Source organism: Falco peregrinus, chromosome 13 (assembly GCF_023634155.1).
Source record: "Falco peregrinus isolate bFalPer1 chromosome 13, bFalPer1.pri, whole genome shotgun sequence".
NCBI lineage: Eukaryota > Metazoa > Chordata > Aves > Falconiformes > Falconidae > Falco > Falco peregrinus.
Genome location: NC_073733.1, coordinates 22,674,990 through 22,695,680, shown reverse-complemented (window position 1 = coordinate 22,695,680; position 20,691 = coordinate 22,674,990). Strand labels below are relative to the sequence as shown.

At 49.7% G+C, this 20,691-nt stretch overlaps 1 protein-coding gene and 1 long non-coding RNA gene across 2 annotated transcripts; one reads left to right on the top strand and one right to left on the bottom strand.

The window, feature by feature from the left end:
* Positions 1–80: 80 nt before the first annotated feature.
* On the top strand, positions 81–9,310 carry GPR174 (G protein-coupled receptor 174). The gene is made up of 3 exons (XM_055817761.1): positions 81–267; positions 2,452–2,524; positions 6,585–9,310. The coding sequence occupies exon 3, from the start codon at positions 6,994–6,996 to the stop codon at positions 7,972–7,974; it is 981 nt and encodes a 326-aa protein (XP_055673736.1). The 5' UTR covers positions 81–267; positions 2,452–2,524; positions 6,585–6,993; the 3' UTR covers positions 7,975–9,310.
* LOC129785556 (uncharacterized) lies at positions 7,546–11,268 on the bottom strand. Its single transcript, XR_008749634.1, has 2 exons — positions 10,578–11,268; positions 7,546–10,290 (listed from the first exon to the last, which is right to left on the bottom strand). It is a non-coding gene; the product is annotated as an uncharacterized LOC129785556 (long non-coding RNA).
* Between the last annotated feature and the right edge of the window lie 9,423 nt (positions 11,269–20,691).

The window sequence follows — 20,691 nt, the reverse complement described above, 5'->3', positions numbered from 1 at the left end:
TCCGAAACACCCCGAAACCAACAGAGATACATATATATCTCACCACCCAAAAACCCCAAAAACGAAAGAAAAAGGGTGATATCCAGCGCGGGGCAGGAGGAGCAGCAGAGAGGGCGCTGCCAGCCGGGGGGCCCCGTCCCTCCCACGCTGGGGCTGCTCCCGGCACTTGTGCTTTTGCTTTGCATGTCGAGGGGTGGGGACCCGCCAGCGGCACCCACGGGCCAGGGCCCCCGTCTCACACCAGAGCAGCTCGCCCAGACGGCAGAGGTAGGCCTGATACTCTTCTATCCCCGCTTGTCTTCAGTTCAGGCTAACGGGTTTAAATTTTACTTCCCCCCCCCGATTTTTGCAACGCAGACTTGGTGCCTCTTCTTGCTTGCGCTAGGAGCGCCGAGAGGGGTGTCAGGCACCCTGCCGAGGGGCAGGGGGGCACAGGGTAACCACCAAGCCCTGTGAACCTCCAAAAGTAAATGAGTAGCAGCAAGGGGACGCAGGCTAAGCCCAGGGTGAGGAGCTAACGGCCCCACTGATAGAAAGCGAGTGCCTGGGAGTGCTCACGAGATGCCCCGTGTCTCCAGGGGAGGGGAGAGGTACAGCTTACCCCAGACCAGCCAGCCATCAAGTTTCAAACCCTACTTTTCATGACTTATGCAAGCATCAAGAAGCCGCATTTAAGAATAAGCCCAAACGTGGCTGCTCTGAGCCTTTGCAAAGCCCACAAGCTGCTTGTGAGGGGACTCGTCTGCAGGTGGGCTTTGATGCCACACAGCCCCATCTCCGCGAGCCCAGAGAGAACCGGAGAGAGCCCATCACTCTGGGTCTCGCTTGGGTTCATCTCACTGCATTTGTCCCATGGGTTTTCTTCAGCGCTCTGTCCCTCCCAGGAGGCAGCACGCTGACTTTCCACTGGCAATTTTCCACTTGGCTGCCAGAAGCGGGCAGGGAGGAGGCAGGGTTATCTGCGGCCCAAGCAGGGGCACACGGCTGCGCTGCCGGGGGGACTGCTGGCGGTTTGGGTGGAAAACTCGTAGTTTGGTGCTCATTGCCACTCACATCTACCAGGGACATCAGGTTGTGCCGGGAGGGGAGAAGAGGCGTGGGGGATTAGGCTAATACACTGCTGCTAAGGGTTTATTTTCCCTTTTAAACCAGGATGAATAGCAACAGGGGACAACAAGTGCTTTTACTAAGGATTAAGAGGCAAAAGCAGCATCTTTCACACAGCATTAATGCAGAGTATTTATATTTTCCTGCATATTTTGGGGATTTGCCCAGGCAAAATCCCCCCCTGGTGTCCCCAGCTGCCTGCCTGACTCACCACTGCCAGCGCACAGCCAGCCCCCCAGCCCAGGGAGCTCCCGCCAGGGCTCCAGCCCCACAGCCCCTTCCCAAAATTTCAGTGACAGAGGGGGAAAGTCTCCCTCCAGCAGGTGACGGCAACTCTGTCGCTCCTCCCAGCACGGACATGGGCAGAAAGGAAGGGAGCATGAGCAAGGCAGAGGGTCAGCACACCACAGAAACACTCAGTTACCTTAATAATGAGAAATTAATGAAGGAACAAATAGAAAGAAACCTTTTCATTCTGCTGTGCCACTGCCCCGCAGTCCTAATCTATAAAATAGTGGCTGTTCCACTGGAACAAACATTCAGCACCTTTAGTGACTCAAGTCCCAGTTAACCATGGAAATCGGACGGGATGAACAGACACTTGTTCTGCAGCAGAGTCAAAATGAAAAAGCTGCTCTCACCTGTATCGCTTTGCAAACAGCATTGGCAAATATACTCCAGCAGCTCAGAGTATGACTGGTGCATGGTGCAGAACCGGCGCTGGGTGAGGGGAGGGAGGGATGCTCTGGAGGCGGTTGGTACCCGGGCTGGGAGGTGCCGCCGAGGAGACCCCCGGGCTGGGGCTGGGCAGGCAGAGCGCACAGCAGGGCAGGGGTTCTGCTGTGTCAGGACAAGCACAGGAAAACACAGGAGGCCCCGAGGATGCCTAACAAAAGCGCTGCGGCCTCTGTGGGTAGACGCTACTAAAGAATTAGAAAAAGCCCCCTCCACAGTTGGTAGAGCAAGAGGCAACATCGCCCCTGTGGAAGAGGGGATAAAACCCAAATACCTACCAGAAAACTGCTTCAAGGGAGAAAAGCCTTTATCCTCCCCTGACATTTTTTAAAAGAACTAAAATCAATCCCATGCAATCATAATTTTATATTTCTACCATTTCTATTTTCAGTTAATACCCATTTTATTACTACTAGTAAGTATATCTGCTGAAACAGGACAGCAGCAGTCCAGGTGACAGAGAAAAGGAGCGGTTACAGGGGGAAGCCCGGCACTGGACACCGCTGCCCTGCTCTGATCCCTGGGCCACCACCTCTGCCTGCACAGCCTCAGCTGGACACTAGATTTACATCTGAAATGACTCCTGCGCACTTCTTCCTTTTTCTTTAGGCTGTGGAGGAGAAAGAGGAAAACCAGAAGCGAGGTCCTGCTCCGCGGCACTCCCAAGCCTCCCCCCAGAGGGGTAAGTCAGCAGCCGACACCAGGCTGCCAGGCACAGCCCAGGCCATCGCTGCCACCGGCTCTACAAGTTCTTACAGCACAAAAAGCAGGCCAGCACCAAACGCAGGGTGCCCGGGTCACCCAGGCCAGCAGCAGTCCTTGCAAGAGCGGCGCTTGGTGGTAGGATCCAGCCAGGCTGATCTCTTACCTGGTTCTGGGAGGGAGCAGGAGGTGCTGGTCAGCATCCCAGGTTCCTCCAGGGTCATCAAGAGGGGACCAGGCACAATGCTGCAGCAGGGGTAGCACCCATAAACATGGGCTACAATCCCCCAAACTGGTTTAAGAGTCTCTCCTTCACTGAGCTGGGTTTTAAGAGCTGCTGTGGCTGGATTTACTAACTAGAGCTTGTGTGGACCTGGGCAGTTATAACCACCGTCAGGTGAGGACCCTGGTTGCTCCCAGAGGGGTGATGGGCTCTGATGTAGGCATGGTCCTCACAGGTGTTGTGGCTGTTAGTGACTGTTCCCACATCCCCAGCTCCTGCACTTGTTCATATGGAACATACGGATACATGGCTGCCCTGCAGCATATAGAAAATACTTTACACAATACATGCCCTGCATTTACACAATACAAGCATTGGCGAGCCCTGGTTGTAAAGGCTGTCTACAAAACTCACCTGGGGCTTCTGACTCATCACGTACAAGTGAGAAGTGTTCACCCAGTGCCCTGACGTGGCTGACCGTGGGGTCTGCTCAGCAAAATAAGGGGGGAAAAACCATTCAGGGGCAGAAGGAAGCCGTGCCTGGGGAGAGTCTCGCACCTACCACCGCAGCCAGCCCCTGCACCGAAGGGAAGCGAGCACAGCACATGCAGCAAAATTTCCTCTTTCTGGAGGTTTTTTTTAACATACTGCTGGTTTTTACACAGCATGTTTGGCTGAACTTGTGCAATGTTGCTGCTCGGGATTTCCAAAGCATGGTTTCTCACGTTGCTGTGTTGTTACCCCCCTCTCGGAGGGCAGCGGCTCTGGCAGGGGCGTTTCTGGGTGCCCTGGGCAAGCGCCCTCGCTGCTCCCTGGCTTAGCTGGGCTGTCTCAGAGCCCTGGGGCTGCAGGTTTATGGTGCTGCAAGCGCATCCCTGCCCTGGGGCCAGGCTGGAGGGAGCAGAGGGTGGTGTGGTGGGGAAGCTGCGGTGCAGCGGGCATGAGGGGATGCAGGCACTGGGAGGGCAGCAGGAAAAATGCTAGTGTGCTCTGTGTGTGTGTGTTTGTGTATGTGTGTGCTGGGCTGTAACAGATGGGCTGGGACTGCACCTTGTCCTTCCCTCTGTGTGTCTCCCAGCCCAGTGATGGAGACACGGTGGATTTAGCATCCTGGGAATGCAGCCTGAGGAAAAGGGGCATGATTCAGCCTCCCTGACTGGGTGATAGGAGCCCCTGGGCAAGAGACGAGATGAAAGACAACATTGTTTAAAAAAAAAATAAAATTACAAAAAATGATTGGAAGGAAGAGGTGCGTAATGCAGGTTTAAGGCTTTTGCTTGCAAGTGCCCCTGCAGATGCTCCCCAGCCAGGCACAGCCCTGCCCCAGCAGCGCTGGGTACCACAGGAGTGGGACACCCGCGCGGGCAGCGAGCGAGGGCACCGCAACCTCACCCGAGCACCTCGCTGCTGCCACTTCAGAGCAAACTTCAGGCAAGAAGCTGAGATATTCTGGGTGAAAAAAATGTGAAAATCAACTCAAGCCAAAGCTGTGCAGCTCCCTGTGATCCACCCTTGCTCTGCCAGGCCGGGCACCCCCACTGTGGGGGACAGTGCTGGTACTGGGGAAGCCAAGAGGCACAGAGGGGCTCTCGGGAGTGGGGGGATGCACCCGGTCCTTGGTGCCCTCCTCCCACTGCCAGTGCACAGCCCAGGGACCTACGACACGGTCGTCTGCCTCAGACATGCTGGCAGGACCAGGACCATGATGGGAAGCCCGGACACATCACGCTGAGGAGTTTGCCGTAACAGTAAAGATGGACATGTCTTCACAGGGCCTCAGCATCACCATGGAAAACCAAGCTGAAGGAGGGCATCCCTCCCATCCTCCCCAAGTACCAGTCCCCACTAAGCAGCTCCCAGCCAGCCTGCTCTGCCTGTACCTATATCCAGCATTTTTTCAAACCCAGCAAGGCAATTTCTGACTACTTGGGGAGGATGTACTGGTTTTGGCCAACTGCTTTGGCTCGATCCCAGTACAGAGGAGAAGGGAGGAACCCGCACGAAGCAGGCACCGCTGTCAGGAAGCCCCAGAGGGGTTAACCAGCCACGAACCCCAGGGCATGACAGGTACCCAAAAACCAGCCACATCCACAACCCTCTCCCGGTTGCTTGTCCCAGTCCAGCTCCAGCAAATGGAAACCGAAGCCCTCGGCCCAAGTTGCCCACCAGTAACAGATAAAACCTAATGAGTAGGTGAGCACCAATTAGCTTTCCTGCATGATTAAGAGATTACTCAGATTTTTAATATTAGCTGTGGAGGTTTGTGCGTAGGAAGTTGGGTGGAGAATTAATAAAAGAATTGGGAAGCCTCTGAACAGAAGGCTAATTCACTCCATGGCTTATTAATTGCTGCTTCTGGAGTTTAATGGGATTATTTCACAAGCCATTTTGCTCTACTGGTTGTGTCAGATGCTGGCTCCCTGGAAGAAAGGAAGACATCTCAGTCTCACTGGACTCGTTACTCAGTGGCACACAAGAGAAACTGCCCAAACAGACATGGAAAAGCTGCCCCTGCGAACCATTTCATTTTGATGATTTTCTGCTTTCACCCAAAGCTACTACAGAGTTTCGGTGCAATCACGCTGGCAAGGGCTGAACGTTGACTTCATATTGGCTTCATTAGCAACCGTTCACATTTTAACACCTATACCTCAAAGCACAGGAAAAAAGTCACGGATTGCAGCAGGGTATAATTTTGTCTTCACATATGTGCCTTTGGCATCCTGGTTGGTACCAAAAAACTTCTCCCACTTAGACCTGCAAGTTAATTCATTGTGCTAAAGCAAAAGGCAAACCTGAGAGTGTTTGGACAGAGATCTGAATTTCCTCTATATTTATCAGATCTGGTTTTTTTTTTCTTCTGTCTGACAGTTTCAGATAGTATCAGCTGCTTCCCATGCAAACAATTTTAAAATGAAGTCCACCTACAGTCACCTTTGTGACAGTGTTTCCAACATCCACAACAGTCACATGTGCCAGGCAGGTAGAGGAAAGGCTTAGAAAAAGCAGTTGTGAGAAAGATTAATTTAATATAATGCAGGTAGCTCTGCAGCAAAAAGTGTTTAATAAGCAGGCCAGTCATCCCTGCTTGCACGCAAGGAAGTTTTATCTTCTACTTATGAAAGAGAAATGAAAAAGTTGACCCTGATTCAGCAAAAACTACCGACTTGGGACTTGCACCCCCTCTGCAGCAGCCCCAGCTGCACTGGGGAGAATGGTCATTTGTCCAGCATGTGTGTCTGGCTTATTTACATGAGGGGCAGGTGTCAATCTCTCGTCTTCTCGGCTGTCTGTAGCCATGGTGCAGGTGGGAAGTTTCTGAGGGGCTTTCCTGGGAAGACCAGAAGAGCGTTAAACTCCTGAGTGCTGTGTGAGGCGAGAGGATCCCCCTGCCCGCGGCGGGGCAGCGAGGAGGGATGCAGGCACAGCACTCACTGGAGCATCTCTGTGCTGGCTGCATGCTTGGGCACGGGGAGGCCAGCGCAGCCGGAGGCAAAGGGAGATTCATCTGGAGAAGCTGGAGCTGGGAAAGATGCAGCTGCAGAAACCTGGCAGCATCTTAAATACACCCTGTGATCGGAGGTGACTTCTGCCTGGCAGTACAGCACGGGAGGCGGGTTTGTAGCAGCCGTTAAACACTTTTTATTCCTCAGTGGTTTTGCATCTCCCTTTGCTGGGCTGCCCACCACAGCTGTCACTAGCAACAGGTTTCTGCTAGGGAGATGCTCCTACCGCTCTTGCAGGCTTCCCCGTACCTTTCGCTTTGTAAGACCTGTGTCTCCCTGCAGCATTATAATGGCACCTTTCTGTCTTGCAGCTGTGGGGCCACGTTCACTGCCAAGCTCCTGTGTTGGAAGAAGTGGCTGAAATGCCTCCCAAAAGGTGACAGAGCTGCAGCTCTGGTGACAAACTGTTGACTGCTTCGGCACACGATGATGCAGGGTGTGGATCCCCTCTCTGTCAATCCTGCAACCGACTACAGTAAGGTCTGGTAACTTCTGGCAAAAAGCATGAGCAAAGCACATGAGCAGGACTTTAATTAACTCACCCCATAACAAAGCTCCTCCCCAGAGTGGACACGATTGTCTGGTAAGCGAAGCCTCACACACGGGCGCCAGGGCTGAACCTTTTTATTTAAGCACCGACCACCCGAGGACAACCTGGCTGCAGGACGCGCGAGGAACATGTTACCATGCCGAGGCTGAGCACGGATCTGGAGCACAACCATGACGAACAGTTCGACCTGCACTGAAACAGACCTCAAGCCCTACTACGCGATTACGTACACCTTCATCCTGATCCCTGGACTAATAGGGAACACATTAGCTTTATGGGTGTTCTATGGGTACATGAAAGAGACTAAAAGGGCTGTAATATTTATGATCAACTTAGCCATTGCGGATTTATCCCAGGTCTTGTCCTTGCCCCTGAGGATTTTCTACTACTTGACCGGGACGTGGGAATTTGGAGGAGGTCTCTGCATGTTTTGCTTCTACCTGAAGTACGTCAATATGTATGCAAGCATCTACTTCTTGGTTTGCATCAGCGTAAGACGATATTTGTTTCTTATGCACCCATTCAAATTCAGCGACTGCAAGCGCATCTGTGATGTGTATATCAGCATCCTTGGGTGGGTCGTGGTCTGTGTTGGCTGTTTGCCTTTCCCCCTTCTCAGACTTCACCAGGATGCAAAAAACACCTGTTTTGTGGATCTCCCCGTAAAGGAAGTTGATCTTCCCATCTCCATCGCGATGATGACCATAGGTGAATTGTTGGGGTTTGTAACACCCCTACTCATCATCGTATACTGCTCGTGGAAGACTATCTTATCACTAAAAGAAAAAAATTCTGCTTCACATGACCTTGGGGAGAAAAAAAAGGCTTTAAAGATGATTCTCACCTGCGCTCTGGTATTTCTGATTTGCTTTGCACCTTATCATATCAGCTTTCCACTGGATTTCTTTGTCAAAACCAAAAAGATTAAAAACGGGTGTGTCCAGAAGGTGATCTCAGTGTTTCATGTTGTAGCTTTGTGCCTTGCCAGCCTGAACTCCTGCGTGGACCCAGTCATTTACTACTTTACTACAGATGAGTTCAGGAGACGCCTTTCCAGGCAGGATCTGCAAGACAGCATTCAGCTCCACCACCTCAGTTACGTGAGGAAGCACTCCAGAGATGAGCTCAGGGAGGACGCCATGGACTGCTAACACTGGCCTTCCTCCAGCAGTTGCCAGGACTTCAAGTGTTCACTGGATTTGTGGGTTTGGCTCAATTTTTTTCCCCCAGGACACCGAGAGCAATGACTTAGATGAGCTTCTGCTGATTTCAGTGCAGGCTGGAGAAAAACAAAGAACTCCCCCCAAAAAACAAAACCTGACCAAAAATACATTAAAACTTTGGCTGCAAATTTTCTCTGAACATAAGTAACACTGTGTAATTCCCACAGGCACTGTACCTAAGTGGGGCAGCCAGGAGGAGGTAGCTTTGGTGTAGGAGGAGGACACGGACCCATGGTGAGAGGCGATGCTGTGTCCCATTGTCACAGGTGGGGACATTAAGTGGCCGTGTACTGGTCACGCATCCTGGCTGCAGCAAAAGGCGGCAAAAATTCTGGAGTCTTGCTATGCAGAAAGAATTTGATCATAAAAATTAGTATTATAGACATGGTATTATACATTTCTGAAACAACAGACAATCAAGCAGTGGATCTATGGAGCGCCCAGAGCTTGCCTCAAGCCATGGTGACCACAGAGCGAGGAGCGTGAGGTGGCCCCAAAGGACTTGCTGCTTCAATAACTACCCAAGCCTCCATTCTGGGGTGTAGCAAACGACACACCCCCAAATCACAAAGTCACTGAAGCATCCAGACACTATTTTTCTGCCATCGGTTCCCATTTCTGGCTCAAAAGCCACACGGTTTCAGGCTGTATCGCTGCCTCGGATAAGCTTTAACACGAGGCTGTGCTTCCAGGGGCTTTATCCAGGCTAGACATCCACCGAGGCTTTCGGGTCCTCGTTTCAACAGAGATGGGGCAAATTATTGCCCTTTCACTAATAACTGACCCTGTGCCATCACACCTACTTTTGATTAACAGCAGCGTAATTAAAACACAGCCTGAGGAACCAAACCTTTCTGAAGTTTACTGTAATGGGAACTCACTATAAGCCACAGTCAAAGGTGCCACCCAACAGGCTCTGAAAGACTTTTAAGAAAGGCTAAAATGTGGATTTATTTTTTTTTTAATAATAATTTCTCTAAAATCAGACAACAGAAAGCTTTGGGCTTGACTGGTACTTCATTTGCACCTTCTTGAAAAATTTATTTTTCTGTGAACATTTGAAGCGTTACATTTTGAAATGTAAAAATACTGTGATGGTATTAGTTTTTATTTAATGCAAATGTTGTTTTATAGATTTAATTTATAAAAAATATATATATTTTGTAGAAAAATGATGTGAATCTCAGAGAGTGTTGGAACACAGAAAGATTTTTTTTCTTTCTAAAACCCCTTTTATATAATAAAACAAAACTCCACCACCTCACCCCTGCAGGAGTCTGAGCCAGTGTGTCTCTACCCAGAGCATGTTGGCTGAGTAAGCACCGCTAATTCACGGAAAACACAAAGCACATGGTACTTTGTTCACAGCAACGAAAAAATATTTGGGTTTTTTATTTCTTGTTGTATATGATAAAAACATCCTTTTTTAAAAAAAAAGTAAATGCCCTTCTTGGCCCATTCTCCCCTCTGTAGCCGCCTGCATCACCAATACATGCTTAGAGGGACTCAGAATCACAGTCACTGGGGTTGGAAAAGACCTTTAAGATCATCAAGCCCAACACGGACCGATGCGTGGCAGCACTTGGGTTGCTGATGCCTCTTGAGCACCTGAAGAACTTTTTTGATGCCTTTTCAAAATTGTATTAACCTCCTCCTTGCGCTGGGGAGAAATGCAAAACCTGGCTTGCAAAGGGCCGAAACGCACTGCTGCAAACTGCAGCTGCTCACCTGCCCCACGGGAGATTTGCCAAGACACCCTGAATTCCTGTCGCTGAAGGCCAGCACCGTCCCAAGCCCATCACCATCCCTTCTGGCCACTGTCCCCTGTACCCAGCCGTGTAGGAGGGGACGAGGATGGCCCTGTTCAACCCCCCCCAGCTACTTTTAGCTTCCAAGGGGAGAAGATGTTACAAAACGCAGTGTCAGAAGTTCAAAAATTGTTCAATTAGACAAACTTCATCAACTCAAGTTTTCCCACCTAGAAAACCCCGTGGGCACACCCCGAGCCGTGTCCCCTGCTGCCACAGCGATGCCGTTTATTCACACTAGCATTAACAGTCCCTTTTTAAGGCAGGCAGGTGTAACAGTCGTGGCAGCTGACACCAGCCCAGTTCGGGGGGGGGGGGGACGGGACCTGCCTGCCCTCCCCCTGCCTCGGCACCTCTGTTCCAGGTGGGATTTGCTTGGGCCACACTCTCCAGTGCAGAGGTCTCACAAGCCCTCGGCTGACGTTGCCATGGACATCTGGAGAATCAAGATGTTCCTTAGATCTACAGAAGGTGTATTTTCGTGCCCTGTTGATGGCCTGGGATCCGTAACACCAGCCCCTGCTCCAGCCCCAGAGCAATCACGCGCCAGCAAAGAGATGCTCTCCTGCATTTCTGCCACCCAAGCAAGCCTCAGGTGGGGACGGCACTGGCACACGGGAGGTGTGGAGAAGCCAGCCAGCCACCGCAGCAGCAGGCAGCAGTGCCGTTGGATTGCGTCCTGCCCAGCTTCAGGCTGTGTGCGAGGCAAGATCCATTCCTCACCTGGACTTTCTCAGCTCTGCCTGCAGTTCTCCATCAGCCAAATGCTGATACTCCCACAGAAATCTTTGCTCCAGAAAGCCTTCTGAGTAATAAATCTGGTCTGCAGCACTGGACTGGGAGCCTGGATGACAGTGTAACTGAGAGCAAAAAAAACCCAAACATCCCCTTTATTCTGCATGAAGTATTTCCTCTGGCTGCTCAAGCAGCACCTCTCCCCGACAGGGTTTTAATGCCGAGCAGCAGAGCACTGAGGTCTCTGCCAACAACCTCGCCAGGTGGACTTTGTGCTGAAGTGACAAGTGGCTTTCTGACTCACACAGAGTTACGTTTAATTTGTGCTAGGCCAAAAGAAAATTTATTGTGCCAACAGCGCAGACCTAGGGAAGGTCTCAGGGCATTCTGAGGACCTTAAGCTGTTCAGAAACAGCATCAAGGTTTTTTGGAACGCCTTATTCAATACCTGAAACAAGGCAAATGAGGCTGACACAGCTCTGGTTGGAAGCAGAGCTCTCGGCCTGTTTCCAAACACCCTGCATCGCAGCCCCCTCTTTCCATCGACTCCCACACAGTCGCGCGCTGCTGAACCCACAACAGCTGCAGATGATTTCATCACACCTCGGGTGCCGCTTCTCACAGCTTCCTTTGTGTCACTGTCATCATGAGAAGAAACACGATGGGGAGTTTTTCTTTCTTTCTTTTTTCTTTTTTTTTTTTTTTTTTAACAGGTTGAGACTTGAAACCGTACTTGCAAGTGAAGGCTGCTATGGCTGCAGGAGAGGACGTGCCTGCCCCTCTTCCCATTCTCCTTTTTACACCATCACAAGATGGTTCTGCAGAGCCAGGTCAGAGACCACCGAAGTGACTCGCTTGCTGGTGATGGTGGGCTTGGGAAGAGTGTCAAAAAGCTGGGCTGTGGGCAGCAGTCCTGCCCGGGCACCGCTGTCTTCAGCTGCTGGTCGTGGGGCAGCTGCACTGAAAGCATCGCTCTCCAGAGCCACCAACAACTTCTCCAACTGCTTGACCAACACACACCTGAACCCACGGATCCCTGAAGCCTAGCGGCAACGGATTCCCTATTTAAATTATATGTGCATTGCTTGGAAACATATTGCTGTCACTTTGAGCTGGCCACCTGATAACATCTTTTGGTGTCCCTTCCTCCCATACAGGCAACCGGTTCCCTTTTCACCTCCTCTGCATGAGGTCTCGCCCGCGCCCAGGACCCCCAGCCACCCCCAGCCCCCGTGGCTGCCAGGTGGGCGCAGGGCAGTGGGCGCAGGGCCAGGGGCTGATGGCCACGGCACAGGTCCTCCAACATTTCCAGCGTCCTCTTCACCCCCTCTGCCATCACCAGCCACTGCCCGTAACTCAAAAGATCTCCTTTCTGTGTGAAAAAGGCCGATTTACAGTTCCTCTTACTTAAGCAGAGATTTTTTCACCCCTTTACACATCTTTTATCAGCACTAGATTTTATTTGCTATTTTGTCATCTCGTTGCTCAATGTCCTGAGAAGACTCCCCATTTCTCTGTAGCCGCTGTTAGATTTTACTGCTCCAGTTAAGGCTGCACCAGCAGGAAACTTTGTGACAATTTATACTTCACTGTTTACTTCCTTTTTCACTTTGCTGTTAAGAGGCCAAAAATTAGTATCACCCCCAGCATTACAAAACCAGCTCACCGGCCACGAACGCACAGAGCATCACGCACAGCACTGCTGAACGCCACTCCTCACACCTCAGTAACTGAAGAAAAAAACCACCACAGCAACTGACCCAGATACAAATCAACCTCATCCAGTACAAAAACACAGGACGGGTTTTTAACAGTTCGGCATCTCCTGGATCTCTCTGGGAGGAGCGTACCCTGGTTCTAAAACACGGGGAAGGGGTAAGACTGTCACTGCCCCTCCCTGTAAGTACAGCCCTTGTCTAAGAAGGAAGGAACATGGTTAAAACGCCTCCTTAATTTAAGCAGGGATTTGAATCCCTGTTTCCCCTTGCTAGGAAAACACCCTTGGCTAGTCTGTACGAGGATGCTCCTCCATCAAAGCTGTGGGAGGAAAAAAGAAAAGCTCACAGCCCGGCAGTGTGGTCCTGGGTATGGGGAACAGACACGAACATGACTTCTGGTGGTTAGTGCCGTCTCCTCAAAGGGGAACACCTAGGTACTTGTTCCTGCTTCCATTTCTATTTCTGTACCTTACGTCAAACCAACAGGGGATTCACTCCGTAAACACCACCGGCTGCTGGCAGGGCTTCGGGGGGGGGTGGGGGGTGGGGTGTTTGGTGGCAGTTAGCACTCCACTTTAAGGGAGCTCCATCCTGTCCACGCATGGGTGATGACTGATCAACAGCTACCTCTAAGAAAGCAAGTCCGGCAACATGCCCAGATGTTCCCAGAGCCCATTTCAGCCTGAGTTAGACCTCAAAAAAAGGTTCTTGGTCCAGTCAGAGACAGTGCTCTGCCTGGGCTTACAGACAGGTGCCAACATAAAGCTAAAGCAAGGGGGAAAATGAAGCCTCTTGGAGGTGTAGGTACCTCTGTGGTCAGCAAGTAGCTGAGCTACAATTGTCAAGATTGTAATTTTTGATGCCAGTTTGCTCAAGTTTCCTTCCACCCACTCATTTTTTCCACCTAAACCTAGAATTCAGGGGGAAAAGAAAAGAAAGAAAAAAAAAAAAAAAAGAGAAAACCCAGAACAACCATCAATGGTAGGATGAACATAAGTGATGTAACCAGTTGCCATAACGTATTGTGAAAACTAACAAACCTCTTAAGTCATCTGCCTACCCATTTTCCCAGTGGGCTCAACAGTGATGTGAAGAAGGGAGCATCCTGGCAGGGCTCCAGCTAAGTGAAGGTGATGGTTTTTACCAACCGCAACGTGCAGCCACCAGCAGTCTGCTCCGAGCCCCCCATGGGCAGCTTCAACTCCCTGCTCGCCCTCCCAGGAGTCCCAAGGCAAAATACCTGTTTTAGTTTTTAACCCACCCAAACTCTTGTCTTGGCTGACTAATCTGACTTTCTCTAATCAGCTGTCAGCCTCTTTATCAGTCCTGTGATTCAGAGCCATACTCTTGCACAAGCTCCACTATTACATGACATTTATTGATATTTAAAGAAATTGCTAAGTCCTTGTGGTCAGACAGAGGTTTGTGCAGCTAGAGAGAAAGTTCCCAGGAGACCTATGTAAAACAGAAGCTAAAACTCATGTGGCTTTGAGTTTCTTGTTTAATGAGAGGCTTTTTATTTAAGTGATTTAATGCTACATCCCAGCCTGCTCCTGCTGGTTAACAGTCGATAAAACCCAGAGCAGCACCACCATGAACTCAAAGACAACAGCAGCAGCACCACTGCCCATGCCAGCGTGCTGCTGTTCCTGCAAGTTCCTTCACTCAAAGTTCCTCCCCCCGGGCTCATGGGCCCTCGACTGACCCAGCCCAGGTATCTCCACTGGGACATCAAAACTCTGGTGGCATCTGCCTCTAAAGCTCTTTGCTGCTTCCCGGTCCAGCAAATCTCCTGGGGGTCCAGGATCTCCTACAGCAGCCACCAGCCTGGGACAGGGCCAGGTTCTCCCTGCAGGGCAGCCAAGGAGGTATGTACCCTCCAGCCCCGCGTTGCGTTATTGTACTTAAAGAAAGCCACGGGCTGTGACAGGCTCCAGGGGACAAGCTGGTCACAGGATGGGACTGTCCTTTGAAACACTGCCACAAATTCCAGGAAAACTCTTACAATCAAGCAAGTCGAGCAGTTCCCTTTTACTGGTAAAAGGGATGTGGCACTGTCCCCACCAGGAGCAGATCCTTGGCCCCTGGGTGCTCTCCCTGCCGGGGCCAGAGGCACCGCACTGCACTTCTGCCCATCACACAGAGGGATGCAACTGCCAGAGCTGCCATGGATGGGGAAGCAGGATGGTTTGGTGCGGGGCAAATAACCCCACTACTCACCGGGATGCAGCTGAACAACTGCCTCCCTTCCCACTGGTGCACAACCCTTTGCAGCCGTGTAACACGGGCAGTGCTGCAGAGCGCTTATTTTTAAGGTCTTCTCCCACTACCCAAGAGCTCTTTGTTTGGCAGCTGGTCCAGCAGGCTCCTAAGCCTTACATTTAGGAATAATTATAAAAAGAAATTAATAAAAACCCACAAGTTCAGCATAAGGGAAGACTGTTTCTAGAAATCAAAATCCCTTTGGAGAAGCACCTGCCGCCCAGGCAGCACTGCCAGCACCCACCACTGCAGCACGACACTAAAGCCAACCTGACACCAAACCGGTCAGGTATTTAGAAGCTGAAAAGAAATAAAAACCCTGACTGTAAACTATAGAAATAAGCGGGCTGAATATGGCACACGAGCACTGAACTAAGCACAGAAATCCACAATTCAAGCCCTGCTGATGACACTGCTGCTGATGGGTTTTGCCCTCAGATGTCTGTTGTGCTCAGGCACAGCCACACACTTCTGAAGCTTACTCTGAGTCACAGCTGGCAACTGGAAGGTGTCCCTGCGCTGGCTCAAGGCCAGGGCTAAGGCCAGCCCTGGGCCAGCACACGCACAGGCTCCGCACAGCTCAGTGCCAAGCCTTCAGCAGCTTGCAGTTCGTGTTTGCAAGGGCCTCACGAGGGTGCACTGGCCTCCATTTGCATCGGACAAAGTAGCCCTCGGTAGGGTCCCGGTGGGGGACCACAACACTGCCCGCTCAAACGCAAAAGGACGAATGCAAAAACAACACTGCAAGGCTGAGATTTTACAGCTTCGATGAACGTGCCCATGCTCCTCAGTGGAAGAGGCACAACCAGCATGACCTCCTCTACACGGAGTGGTGTGCGACGGCAGCACGGCAAACCAGGTCCCCTCCAACCATCTCCCCTGCGAGGGGATGGGGGCCCAACCTCACAGCACAGGCACCAGCTCGCTCAAACGTCAGTGTTCTGTTGCAGATGCCAGCTCTGCAGCAAGGTCTCCTCTTTCCTTTGGAGCACTAGAGTTTTTTGGCAAGCATTTTTTGTTTGGTGGGTTTTTTTAAAAAAAAACTAAATGAAAACACAGAAGAGAAAGAAAATCAAATGATGCTGAGAAAGCAAAAAGAAAGGTTTTGCAGAGGGAAACCATTAGATCCATTAAGAAACAACAGATACTGTAAGTCTGCAGAAAGATAAACGCACGTATCCAGTGTATCTGCAGATTGGATATTTATAAAAGAAACACAAAAGTTGTTGAGATCTGGAGCTCACTTTTTTCTCCTACACTCAAGGCATCCAGCCAGGAACTTCCTTGTCCCTCCAGTTACTATCAGTCATTTCCCTATTGAAAATCAAGGGTCTCAACCTACGGTGAAAACAGGCCCTCAGAAATCCACCAGCAGTCAGCAGACCTCGGTGCAAGCTCTCCTCAACCCATGCACACTTTACTTCCCAGCCACCCCCAGCCAAGCAAACCTTTAGCACACAAAACACTTTTCAGGCAACAGCAGACGGTGTCTTTGGCACATCATCCCTGCTCCCCAGCCACCCCCCGATTCAGCGGTGGTTTGTGAAGGGTCAGGAGCAGTGACACAGGCTCTGACAAGAGCAGGAAGAACTCAGACATCAAGGAAAGCGGCTCATGCTGCAGCACAGATGTACCAGATAAGCAGAAACGCTTTCATTTCTTTTCAGACTCCAAAGTTATGTGAAAAGCCAGCAGTTACAGCTCAGCTCAAAACCACTGAAGCGCTGTTGCTTCATTTGCCTGAAAGTCTGGTTGCCCCCTCCCCCTGTTTTTTTTTGGTTTTTTTTACTGTGATGTGAGGAGGCAAAGACATCACTGCTTCCAAGTTCACCCCAGGCCATACGGCACCCTGGCAAGGGCAGGCTGGCCTGAATGGCGGCTGCTACACCCCTGCTCTTCTTCTAAGCACTGAGTAGCGAAAGGGGCTCAGAACATAAGATGACAAAGCAGCTACGACCTCCAAGCGCCGAGGAACCAGACACTGAATTACTTATCATCAGAAGTGCACAATTCCCACTGACGTGGCCATCCCACAGGACCAGAAAACCCCACACTTCCCTCCCAAGGGATTTTTTGATCATCAAATGGAAACTGTATGTTTCTCTACCCACGGATCTATTCTTGATTAATCCCACATGCCGGCGCTCTCACTCCACAGTAAAAGCACTTGGCTCCACTCCAGCAAAGGATCAGGTTTGTAGGAAGGAAGCTCCTCGTTCCAGAACTGGGTGTCCACACACAGGCTTAACCCAGAATAGCTTCAGCCGCCACCAAGCCCTAAAATGGCACAGCTCAGGAGACCCCGAACGCTGCTCCAACAGGCACACAGCATCTACATCCACGGTCACAACAACTTTTAAGACTGCAAATTCACATTTGTTGATGTGGAACTCAGAGGTGCTACAGCACAAAAAGAGAGAAAATACGCTTAAGTAAACAAAATAGTTGAACTATAAGAAATAATTTCCCTTGGAGGTGGAGTACTAGGTGGAGAGACTTTAATAATTCTCTGGATGGGCAACACACCCATTCATATTGCCTAGGTAATATCACAAATATCTACACATAATGAAGAAATAATTTTAATGAAATAACGTGACTGTAATTACACATATTATAATTATTTTGGTTGCAGTTTCAAAGCTCTAATCAGCACCAGCACTTAGCCTCTATGCCATAGCTGGCAGCCAAGCTATCCCCCACGTGGCTCTGAACTAGGACAGCCAAAGCAGCTTCAACCCTTCCAAGCCAGACCTCAAACTCAGCCTTCCTGGAGTGGCCACTCGGCCCCACGGCTAGCTACCGTGCCACCACGGAGGCTTCCTGGACTGCACTGCATTTATCTGGCCCTACAAATGTTCTCTTCTGTTCTAGGAGACTATTTATTTATTTATTTATTTTTAGTTTGGGGCATGTCTGGAGAACACAAGACAAAATGCAACAGTCGGGGAAGTGGTAAGTAAAACGGAAGAGGCTGTCTCTAGTTAAACATCATCATGTTTTCTTTCCTTTCTAGCCTTCCCAAGTACTTCAGAGAAGACCAAGAAACAAAAGCATTAACCTAGAGAATCTACAGCTGGCAGCTGCTTGGTTGTTGAGGAGGGGACTGTCTGATTCAGCCCACCCTGCTGCCAGCAGCGCTGAAGCAACTGGGGAAGAACGAATCCCAAACACAGGAGAATGATTTAAAAATAGTAAAGAAGAATTTTTCTCAGGGAAACTCTGAGCTGATTTCAGTGCTCTGATATTTCTCCCACCACTCACCATAAAGCCTGTTGGGCCCATCTGTATTTTTGGGAGCTTTCCCTGCAATACCAAAAACTAATGTAGCCCACAGCAGTCAGTCCAGCCTTGCTGAAGCCCTAGCAGGCTCTTCGTCCTCCAGGCACCTGCACATACACTGTGACTGTTGCTGTGGGTGTGAGGTGAGAATTTTTCCACTACCGTACTTAGTGTGGCTGTGCTGCAACACCGCATAGCATAGAGTTGAGCTTACTGTGAAAAACGTCTCACTGAGACAAGCAGTTTATCAAGCCTGAGGTACTAAAGCTCTGTTTCACACCAGGTTAAGGCCTCAGTATGTCTTTCAAAGCTCTCCAGACTGTCCCCATTTTTTCAGCCCTGGATCTTCACCTCAAGGTATTCATATATGCAAACAACAGTTTAATTCCTATAAATTTTTACAAAGTCAGGCTGGGGAAAACTTTAAAGTTCTAGTGTAGACTAGCACCTAGTGTAGTGGAAGCATCCGTCACACACCCATCGCCACCAGCAGCCCACACCTCACCAGCCACCCTCAGACAAAGCAATCAGGTTTCTGCCAAGGTCAACAGCATCTCCTCCAAGGAACAAATTCAAGTTTGTTCTTAATTGTGACTTTACTCAGGTGTCTTTCAGATCAGAGTACTTAAAACTTGAAAAAGCCTCACAGTGTAATGCTGGAAGAGCAATCATCCAAAGGACTGGATTGTCAGCTTCACATTCATAGAGGTATTTAAAACTTACATCTAAATAGACTGTCAGAAACACGACCTGCAAGCTAGCCTGAAGGTAACTTGTCAGTAAGCAAGGGCACAGGTACTGCCAGTTGTCCTGTGCACAATGGCTGCTTTTGCAGTAAACACACACCTAAACAGAAGCTGCTATGGCAAATAAGTTTGCATTTGCATATTGGTGGTGATATCCCTTCAGCTACCACACCCATGTTTGAAGCACAGTCTTACTCAGATATTTAATAGAGTTTTACACAGGTTACAGTTTTATTATAAAAGTGTTCTTTGCTATATATAAAAACTAAGCAAAGACACTAAAGACCACCCCAGAAGCTTTCATCAAACCATTTTTAGGTGTAATTTTGGCAGAATACCTGAAAACTTGTATGTTACAATAAATACACCTAGCTTTTGTCAGTTACACACACTTTACATCCCAGCGCTTGCTGCCTGTGCCATCTACTGGCGCACAGGACTCTGGTGACTCACCCTCTCCGTTGCTTCCTACGGACCAGCCGAACACAGGGGCTACTCACACTGACAGACAGCATTAGCAGATCCTGGGAATGCCAGCTGTTTTCATAGCAGCAACCTAAAAACTGCAATCCTTCGATTTGGATGCCTGCCCCCGCCCCCAGCACAGAATGGTTATGAACAGATAGTAAGTCTAACACACTGCACGCACAACTGAAACTTCAGCTACTTTCTCAACGCAAGAGCACCAAGCAGGTAAGAACAATCTGTTCCTCCGCGTATCCTGGCATACTGCCTAGAACATCTAATAAGCTCTTAAGGAACTGACTTCATTTCTTTTAAAATCTTTTACCAGACAAACGTAAAGCTGAAACAGTTTCTCTATCTGGTGAGAGCCACCTAGTGCACAGTCACTCAAAGCTGTAAGGAAGAATTTCTATTTTTTTGTTTTGTTTTCAATAAAGTCAAACCTCAGTGCTGCAAGCAGATGCTTCTTGCTCTCTGCAGCTAATACATTTCCAAACCCTTCCACTCAGGACTACCAAAACAAACAAGAGAGGCAACCCACCCCGTTTATCCTCTGACAATCCAGAGGAGGAAGCCACCACAACGGTAACTTGCCCAAGCACACAGCAAGCCTGGAGCAGAAGCTTGTCAGTGCAGCTACTTCCCCTGTAACACATACCTGCTACATTAAAGCTTATCTGACTCCCAGGGACACTAATTAGAGCTTTCTACAGCATTCTGTTACAGTACATTTAAGCATATAATGAAATATTCTCCTACGCTTACTATTTTAGAATCAAGCAGACCAAAGCTCTAGTTCCAGGATACATCTTCCGCATTGCCACACGCTGTGGGAGAAGAGTTGCATTAGGTACAAAGACAAGGCAGCAAAACCCCTGCTGCCCCGGAGCTGTGGTCTACTCTTTTCCTCTGCAGAGCTCCATAAACAAAGAGTAGCTGCTTTCAGTCCTACAGTCACTTCTCACTCCCTAGTTCTTAGCACAGAAAGCCCGCTTACTATTTTACTTCCAGTTGTATATCCAAATTACTTTCCAGGAAAGCCAGGAAGGTTCAGTACACACTTTAGCTCTTTGAGCAACCAGTCACGGAAGTAGCACCACAGCGCTCTCACAGCTCCGAGCTTAAAGCACAGCAAAGCTTGCAGGTAAGCACTGAAAGGTATTACACCAAGATGTTGATTAACCCTCCAGTCCCTTGGTCTATTATGATATGTTAAAAAAGATTTCTCTTTGACACTGCAATAAATACACTAAGACAAGCAAACCTGTAATCACCAGCCTCATCAACACCAATATTCAAACAGCTAAATTGCCGAATGCATCCTTCCTTTGCCATACCACAACTGACACCACCCACCTGCAGAAGTCTGCTCAATGGATTCAGTTTACAGCACTAGACATCACCAAGAATTGCCCCTTGGGGGATCAAGTTCAAGGTGAGGTCTCTTTTCTTCCTCTGTTCCCCAAGTTTGTTTTGCACCACAAAGCATTTCCACAGGAAAAGGAAATCTGGCTTCACAAGCTAGGAAAGAGGTATGGGTAAGTGGGAAGAGCACTGTGTGCTGCCCCAGGCCCACAACCATCACATCCCTCCCATGGACCATACACCAGCATACTGCACTCTTCCCTC